The 9469-nt window shown below is 44.4% G+C and overlaps 2 protein-coding genes across 3 annotated transcripts; one reads left to right on the top strand and one right to left on the bottom strand.

Moving 5' to 3' along the window:
• Window positions 1–2027: 2027 nt before the first annotated feature.
• On the top strand, window positions 2028–5770 carry LOC123407627 (protein kinase G11A-like). Of its 2 annotated transcripts, none has more exons than XM_045100797.1 (3): window positions 2028–2339; window positions 3258–4214; window positions 4706–5770. In XM_045100797.1, exons 2-3 carry the CDS (start codon window positions 3352–3354, stop codon window positions 5583–5585), a joined length of 1743 nt encoding a protein of 580 aa, XP_044956732.1. In that variant the 5' UTR covers window positions 2028–2339; window positions 3258–3351; the 3' UTR covers window positions 5586–5770. The 2 variants fall into 2 exon arrangements, with proteins under 2 accessions (XP_044956732.1, XP_044956733.1); XM_045100798.1 differs by lacking the exon at window positions 2028–2339 and adding an exon at window positions 2859–3093.
• A 533-nt stretch (window positions 5771–6303) lies between these two features.
• On the bottom strand, window positions 6304–9083 carry LOC123407628 (U-box domain-containing protein 35). Its single transcript, XM_045100799.1, has 4 exons — window positions 8578–9083; window positions 7081–7199; window positions 6851–6966; window positions 6304–6752 (listed from the first exon to the last, which is right to left on the bottom strand). The coding sequence occupies exons 1-4, from the start codon at window positions 8897–8899 to the stop codon at window positions 6464–6466; spliced, it is 846 nt and encodes a 281-aa protein (XP_044956734.1). The 5' UTR covers window positions 8900–9083; the 3' UTR covers window positions 6304–6463.
• Window positions 9084–9469: the final 386 nt, after the last annotated feature.

Raw genomic sequence — 9469 nt, 5'->3', positions numbered from 1 at the left:
AGATTGTTTGTAATATAAATGTTTGATTTTATTAATCCCGTGATCGTTACCATAAAGAAAACGATTAGGACTGTTTACTATCATAGTTTTTCATGTATGATTTGAACTTCTACATTGGCCAATCCATAAAGTGACCATGAATGCTGGATGAGAGTGCCAAACACTGTACCACATCCATACGGACAAATTACGATTCAAAAGATTCGAAGAAGAAAACAGTGAAAAAATGTACATCTAGCCTGCATGACTCTGACCATGTGCAGCCAAATTTACCCCGGCACAGACTGTACCCAAAGCTTCGTTTGCATGCAGTCCTGCAACCGGCACTGCGTGTGTTTTTACAGTTCTCTTTTACAGAAGCTCCATAAAATGCCCCGCCTGAGCCGTAAAACTCCGGCATAGGGCCATTTTTTTAATTTTTTAGTCCAACGTGGTTCTGCATTAATCCGGAAAGTGATTCGGATGTTCATTTTTTCAATAAAATGAAGTTAAAAAAGAGAGATATATCGGAGTCCGGGTATCCACTTGACCCATCAAAAGGCTCCATGTGATTCTTTTTTTTTTCTCAACACATGCATGGTCTTCCCTTTTTTTTGTTCTTTTTAACGGGACATCACATCACAATAATTCACCACATACATGATCCTCATCTACTTTCTCCGTGTAATGTCCGTGGATCAAGTCCGGACATAAAAATGGGTACATACCGAAGGCTTTTAAAGGTTGGTGTTGGAGATACCCTTACATAAGCTTTTATAACATCCCCATCATATATGTTTATTGAAGAAATATGTACTTGGATAGTTAGAAGGACAGTGGTATCACCAGCCCACTAGGTTAGAAGGACAGTGGTATCCTCAGCTTTTATAACACCCCCATCATAAACAATGCATATTATTCTATTTTTTTCTTGTTTAAACTACAATACAATTGCACATGCCCACATATACTCAACTTATGAATGTACTCTTGCATAACGTATCTCTATGACCGCCTACGAAATACGGAGATGATGTCACCTCCTGAAATTGACCAAGTTAGTTGATGGAAACGTCTACTCTCACTAAAAAGCAGCGACGAAAAGTCTAAAATAAATTCAACCAAATTCTTACGATTTTAATTCCTGGTCACGTGGAATTTTCTTGTCATGGGTTGTAAACGGGCGCCTGCCTATATTAATTTTGTTGTGTAAAAAAGAAGATTTTATTTGGTAAGCAATTATTAACTTATTAAAAATTCCTCCCTATTATATGATTGTGTAAATAAATACCCCTTCCTTTCAAAAATTGTTGCCTTAGATTTGTCTAAATATGAATGTATCTAGGCACATTTTAATATTTAAATTCATTCATTTTGGACAAACCTAAGACAAAAAAATTCAGGAAAAGAGATTATTTATCAATTTTAGCCACATGTTGGTTTGCGAATGCTAATTATTGTGATCACAGTTGTGTAATAGGATTTTTATTTACCGCAGTCCATGATTTCTTCTCTACGTTTTCATTCTACCGCAGCCTATGGACGCCTACGAGTGAAAACTAAGGGGTTGTTTGGTTCCTAGCCTAAGGTTGCCACGTCTAACCTTAGTCATGCCACAATACCTTAGACACGTGTTTGATTCATTGCCACATTTGTGGCTTGCCACACTTTTTTAGTTATATGGTCCACATGTCATACACTCATTTTTTTATCAAATCTTGTCACACTTGTGGTGTTTATTTTGTTAGCCACACTTTACCTAAGGTTAGTTGTGACAAAGTTAGTCATGAACCAAACATGTCCTTAACACACCCGAGCGTTGAGTCATCTTTGAAGAACAATAAAATCCTCCGACGTTGGTCCACCTGAAATTTGCTCCCGGCTGCAAGCTCCGGGTGCCGACACAAAGGTCCATGTCATTTTTGGGATAACCCCGTCACGTCGTCTCCCCATCAGCCGGAGCCCAAATTTTCGACAGAATCATTACCTCAGCGAACGAATCCACAGCGATTTCAGCGAGGGCGAGAGGGAAGGCTGGCCCTTGAGCGCCCGGCACGTCGCCTTTCTCCTCCTCCTTCCTTCCTTCCTTCTTTTACCACCCTACAGTCCTACACTACCGCCACCACTGCGCATACACTTCGGCCTCAACCTCCAACCAACGACCCACCACACCTCACTCGCGACTCCCAAGCCGCAGCGCGCACGAGAGCCCACACGGAACTTCTCGGTCGGATACCCCGTGACTCGATCCGCCTCCTCCGGGCGCTCCCCCCTCTCTTCTCCTTCCTCTTTGCCCTCATCCCCGGACGCGCGAAGATCTATCTGCCACCCCTCAAGGCCCCGACGACCACCACATTCCGGTGAGATTTCCTGTACCTCTTCTTCTTCTTCCATGGCAGCATTTCCCCTGCTTCGGTTTCTGGTTGCCGTCCCACTTCCTCCCGCCGTCACCGGACTCTGCTTCGGCCATGTGTAGATCTGCGCCGCCGCTCAATCTTTTACGCAGCGGCCGCGAGATTCCGTGCCTGCGCATTCCGCAGATCAAAAGCCGAACGAAAGCGGGCGGCGCCCCCTGCCTGCTTTCGCCGGTTCCATGATGGTTTCCTGCTTTCCCTCAGTTTTCTCTGCAAGAAAGTCTGCGTTTCGACGTGACGGTAAAGGGCGCCATTGATGGCGGTAAAGGACGGACGCCATTGATGCGCCTGCTGCAGTATGTTTCCATTCGACCGATCGTAGTAATGCGCCTGCCAGGGGCTAAAGGCCTCGTTTCCGGGTGGGTGATGGGGGGATTGGGAGCGGCTTTTCTTTCCTCTCCCCTTTTGGGATGGGAAAGAAAGAAAGAAAGAAAAAAGAGGGCACGACCGCTCTTTGCGGATCCCTAACAAATCCTTTTTATTCCAGAGTGGGGAGCGCTGCATCTACATCCCTAGTGTCGCATGATTACAGTTAGTGGGCGGTTGGACAGGTTCAGTGGCCTCGCCAGTGCTGTATATAGGACTGGGATAGGAGGGGTGACATCAACTGTCAAGTGATAACTTTGTTAAGTCCAGTTGTGGCTTGTGACAAGTCTCAACTTCTCTCTCACTCTGGTGGGAAGGTTGGTGGATCTGAGTGGTGAGTGTGGAGGTTCTTTCTTGATCTTATTCGGTTATTTGGGACTGATGGTTGACTGTTGATGATCTTTTGCTCTTTGAGTTGATGGCTAATGTAGTCATGCAATTATTGCCTGCATGTATATCTATCTTTGGTTTATAAGATTTTTCTTGCACCTTTTGCAGATTTGGAATGCACTTCAGTGGTCCATCCAAGCTCAAACCCTTGATTGACCAGTAGCAGTGCAAATCTGGGGTTCAGGTTTGAGTTGTCAGAGCAATGACTTCGAAGACAATGCCCCAAACCATCCCGGCCATCCCCAACATTGAAGAAAAGAAGCAGTATTCTCAGACTGATTCCTCTCTGAACCTCACCAGTTCGAGTAAATCCAGTACAGCCTTGCCAAGAAAGTTGCCTGAATCAGCTATCCTGGGCAGCCCAGACAAAGAAATCCAGTCCAGTGACCAGAAACCATCTCATAAGCTGCATGAGTCCATTGATGTTACATCCAGCAAGGAGGTTCCTGCAGATGATGAGAAGGATACTTTGGAAAATGGAAATACTGATGGAAACATGAAATCAGACTCAGTGGTAGATAAGGATCATGGTGCGACGACAAGTGCAAGTGGAAGTGCCAGGTTGACGGGAAGATCCGAGACTGGAGAAAGAGGTATTAGCAGCCGATGCAGACCGAGCACTGGCAGTGATGTCAGTGAGGAAAGCGCGTGCAGCAGTTTTAGTAGCACCAGCAAGCCTCACAAGGCAAATGATTCACGTTGGGAGGCAATCCAAATGATCAGGACTAGAGATGGTATTCTTGGCCTCAGCCATTTTAAGCTGTTGAAGAAGCTAGGCTGTGGTGATATCGGCAGTGTGTATCTTTCAGAGTTGACTGGAACCAAGAGCTATTTTGCAATGAAGGTTATGGACAAGGCATCACTTACAGGCCGTAAGAAGTTGCTTCGAGCCCAGACTGAGAAGGAAATCTTACAGTGCTTGGATCATCCTTTCCTTCCGACATTGTACACACACTTTGAGACTGACAAGTTCTCGTGTCTGGTTATGGAGTTTTGCCCTGGGGGAGACTTGCATACACTTAGACAGAAACAGCGTGGCAAGTATTTTCCAGAACAAGCTGTTAAGTATGTCTGATCCATCTTTTACACTGAGCATAATCTACTTTACTGTCTTCTTGACTTTTAGGATTCAACATTTTCTTAGTATTTTAAACAACAGCGTTTATCCGTTTCTGTGTGTTCCCATGTATCGTGGTAACAAAGTAAAGAATAGTGGAAAGTTATTATCCATTTCAAGTTAGCTGAATATATGGAAAATTGCCAGTAATGTAGCTAATTGGCGACATATTGTGTAATCTTGTGCAAATTGTCAACGAGAAAGCAACATTTGCAAATTTAATTTCCTGCTAAAAAATCCATCTAGTTTGCTTCAGATTACATCCATGCAGCAGAACTAGACATGCATCAAATTAAATGAAGCAAATACAACATATAGCGACATAAATATCCCAGTAATACTTATGTAAATATATTTTTAGTATTTCCTTTACAAGTTATTTCTACTAAATATAAACTACTGCACACTGATCCGATATTGCATTTCTTCTTAATCGCAGATTCTACGTAGCAGAAATCCTCCTTGCTATGGAGTACTTGCACATGCTCGGTATCATATATCGTGATCTGAAGCCTGAAAACATTCTTGTCCGTGATGACGGGCACATCATGCTATCCGACTTTGACCTCTCCCTTCGCTGTACAGTCAGCCCGACTCTAATCAGGTCATCTAATCCCGAAACAGAAGCACTTCGGAAGAGCAGCCAGGCCTACTGTGCTCAACCAGTTTGTGCAGAGCCATCCTGCATGATACAGCCATCGTGCACGGCCCCGACAACATGCTTTGGTCCTCGGTTCTTCTCGAAGTCGAAGAAAGATCGAAAACCAAAGCCTGAAGTTGTCAACCAGGTCCGCCCATGGCCCGAGCTTATGGCAGAACCTAGTGATGCTCGATCGATGTCATTTGTTGGCACACATGAGTACTTGGCCCCTGAGATTATCAAAGGTGAGGGCCACGGCAGTGCTGTTGACTGGTGGACCTTTGGTATATTCTTATACGAGCTTCTGTTCGGCAAAACACCTTTCAAAGGTTCAGGTAACCGAGCGACACTGTTCAATGTCATCGGTCAGCCGTTGCGTTTCCCAGAATACCCAGTTGTGAGCTTCTCAGCAAGAGATTTAATAAGGGGCCTACTTGTTAAGGAGCCCCAACAACGGTTGGGTTGTAAGCGTGGTGCCACTGAGATAAAACAGCATCCATTTTTTGAGGGTGTGAATTGGGCGTTGATACGCTGTGCGAGCCCTCCAGAGGTTCCGAAGCCTGTTGATATTGAGAGGCAGACTACAAAGCTTCCTGTGTCAACATCTGAGGCTAGTGCAGCACCTACTGGTGCATCCCAGAAAGGCTCGGACAACTATTTAGAGTTTGATTTCTTTTAGTGAACAGAATGTTCATTTTTTCCCATTTGTTTTGCATAATTAGAAGGTTTTAGGCTTTTCGCATGTATGTGTCTGACAGATGAGTCGTATGTAGATTTTTGTGTCTGTCAAGCTATTTTCTGTTTTGTAGTGAACAAATTGGATGTTTCAGATTTTTATTCCTCCACAAGTTTTGAAGTTGCTAATCCTTGTGAGTTGAAATCTTCATGCGGTGTGCAGAATTAAGCTCAGTTTTGTACAGCTTATGCTGTCGTAAAAAAAGGTTATTACTGCCAAAACCACTGTTGTTCACACTGATGGCTGCATCATTGTGTGCACGATCTGAATCACATTCAGGCGACAAGTCTTGCTGAAATAGTGTCTGATTGAAGTAGGGTAATCATGCGTATGTCAGCTTGCACTACGGCACTGATGACGTTATTTAACTTTTTATAAGTTGCTGAGCTCACTGATTGTCCAAAATATAGCACAGATGCTCCCTATCAACAATTATGCTACTAATTGATTGGCTGCAACTTCTACCTAACCATGTTCCTCTGTCCAGTCATGCATGTTGTACGAAATGTTTATGAAGTCTTAGGACGACGCGTGCATCTGTATCATCTTTATGTTTTCAATTGCAATTGCCTTTTTTCATGTAGCTCCATAACCACTAGAAATATTTACAAGGCTTCATTATAAAAGAAATAAAATAAAACAAGAAAAAAAACCACAGAGATACGCTGAAAAGCTCCATGTAAGGTAAATTATCTCATTTGTACACCATAGATCGAGAAGTTTAAAATTCAAAATATGGCAAAACTTTTAATCACAAACTTTTTGCTACCTGAAGATGGGCGCATACAGCATTCCAGCTGTGAAAGCGACTGGAAGAGCAATCAGGATGACAGGCACCTCAGAAACTTGGGAATCTTCCTTCTTTCTTTGGTTTTGTCATCATTTTTGCCATGAACTGCCTCCATGCTATCGCGATTTGGCGTAGATGATGGCGGTGTCGGGGTGCGAGATCTGCTGTTGTTATTTACAGGGGAAGGTGAGAATGGTGGCGTTGGATCAGTAGTCGTCGCCGCCGTAACTTCTTTGCCATCACAGACAATCTTGACTTCGCAGTAGAGAGGTGCATTCTTCTGTATCTGTCCTGCTATTGTGTTTCCTTTCTTCAACTTCCTGTACCCACTCAAAATTAAGTACATATATATTTGGCAAATTGAAGCAAACGTTTGAAATCCTGCTAATTTTCATGCTTCATGGTATATAGACCTCACCGCAAGTTGGACTTCGCAACCCCCAGTACTAGCTGCTTTATGTTCAGAACAGGGATAAGTTCAGTGACCGCATCGGCAATTTGATCACTCTCGATGAGGTACACATCGACATTAACCTGAACATATTTGCAACAATTGAAATGTACTACTATGAAATTTGGCATGTAAAGTGCAATAAGATTTTTATTTATTCATCAATTTATTGCAAAGAACTGATGCAGCCAGTTTACCTGAAAGTTGCGACAGTGGTCCAGAAATTTTTGCAGCATCTCTCGCCTCTTGGATCTCTCTTGGTTCATGTAAGTTTCTACCTGCTCTGGCGTTGCTTGTCTCTTAGGCATCATTCCTACTATTTCAGAAAATTGATGCCACATGTGTCAGATTCCTCACAACATAAAGACGCCTTTTAACGAAATCTTTATTGCTGTTCAGTAGTCAAATGATCAAATTCAGAAAATTCTGATATTTAGGACATAACTGTTAAAACCTACGTAGAAAAGTACGAACGGTAAAAATATTAAAGTATAATATATTTGTTTCTTGGACCTCATGATAAAGACCAAAAAAAGTGAAATAGTTATAAGCAAATTTGCCTATATATAAGTGCTGAATAAACTTTATAATAAAGGCTTTATTGGGTTTTCGTCTATAGGAAAAAGACCTATCAGGAATGGAATCTTAATGTCTTGGTTTGTTCACACTTCAGTGGCAGGCTAACATCAGAGACTGGTATGCGTCCTACTCTCCTCGGCATCCCAGGAACCTAACGCCTAAAGTTTGGCATCCCATATACTCCACATATCCAGTAGTCGTGAGCTAAAAAGTTTGATCTGATAGCTGAGAATATTTATTTTTTTTGTAAAATGATTGTGAATATATACTTGGAAAACGATACCTAGCACAAACACTATGCCTTTTCTCTACAAGGTCTACCAAAAGCATTCATTCTCTCCCTTTTGTGGCTATCATCAGACATGTACTTTGCCAAAGGAAAAACATTGGAGATGTAAGATGGTAACTCTAATCTCCTTTTTAAGCAAGAACCTGATAAGTAACAGCATCAAATTAACCATGTAGTTGTCCTTGGGAGAACATTATGTCCATCTAGTCAGTATAATTAACACTGACAAGTGTGAGTCCGACAACAAATCAATCCATGAAAAAGCACAGTGGGCCATATAATCAGTAAATGATTAACGAAAAGTGCGAGTCAGTGGATGAAAACCTAGGTCAGCATCATCAACAACACTTTAGAACTTCCTCGATTGCAGCTTCGCGACGGGCCGACTTTTCCAGTCGTTCTTCTTCACGGAAGCTCCAAAACCCCTAGCAGCCAGCCAGGTGTGGTGGACTGGCGGTGCCGCCTTTGAAAAGTTCCAATCATACAAGCCAAAAAATCCTCTTGAGGCCAGTCCAAGAACATGACCTTGTTTTCAACCACCCTTTTCTGGGACCAATTGGTGGTCGATCCAAGACCAGACTTGTTTCTACGTTCCTACCAACTGTTTCGGAATGTTAGCCGTCGATCTTAACGTAACACTTTGACTGCCAGTAACTTTTTACCTTTTCATTCATGTTGCAAAATCGTTACTGTTTTGATTGCCGCATGCAGGCAGCTGGTAAATGCTTGGATGGCTTCATCGATCTCACAATGCTAAGGTGAACAGACAGGAGAAAAGGTTTGATTCAGGAGGTAGTAAAGTGGGAGAAGAGGGTTGCTTGATTACATGGGGTGGGGATGGTGGCGACGACGGGGAAGACGTGCACAAGGTAGACGAAGCTCCGCGGCCTCGCGAGCCGCCGCAGCGCCCACGACAGCGCCGCCATGCTGGACCCGCCCTTGCCCACCGCCACGTACACGTCGTCGGCGTCGGAGGTGGCCGCTGCCCGGGGAGAAAGGCGAGGAGGCGGCCCGGCCGTCCGGTCTTCCGGCTCCAGCTCCTCTATCTCCCACGTGCTGTCGCCGTGATTGCTCGGGTGCAGGCCGGTGTCGTCGTCCTCGACGATGTCGACCACGCCGCGATGGTCGTCCCGGACGGCCTCGGCCATGCCTCGATCTTCCTGGCCGGCCTCCCTGATGGGACAGTAGTAGTAGCTAGCTCGTGGTGGGCGTGAGATGGAGCAATGGAGAGAAGGGAGGAGGAGGGCCTTGTCTTGTGTACTCTGTTTCGTCTCAAATGCGGCCAGTTGGAAGGGGCAAGGGGTCGTGTGTATATGTTCTAGTTTGACTTTTTCCTAAAGATTTGTATATCTATCTATATCTATACTCTATACCTAATAATAAAGCGGGTAGTAAAAAAACACACCACGGCATTTTTATAAAAAAGCCAATGTAATTTTTGTTATTCAACCCGCGCTTAATCATTTATCTACAACGTAAAAGGAAAAAACGGTTCGCTGCAAAAATTATACCCATACGCATCGCCTCCTCTCGTCGACCCTGGGCCACCCTGGCCTGTACCCAGGCCGCTGCCACACCACTCGCCGCCGCGGCCGACCTCAACCGCCACCGCTGCCGATCTCAACCCACCCGCCTCCGCGGTTGTACCTCTCCCCGCTCAGTGCCCCGTTGCGGCGCTCGAGCGCATCGCGTCGACCCTGGTCCACCCTGGCATGTGC

Source organism: Hordeum vulgare, chromosome 7H (genome assembly GCF_904849725.1).
Source record: "Hordeum vulgare subsp. vulgare chromosome 7H, MorexV3_pseudomolecules_assembly, whole genome shotgun sequence".
Classification (NCBI taxonomy): Eukaryota; Viridiplantae; Streptophyta; class Magnoliopsida; order Poales; family Poaceae; genus Hordeum; species Hordeum vulgare.
This window is presented reverse-complemented; position numbering and strand designations above follow the sequence as displayed.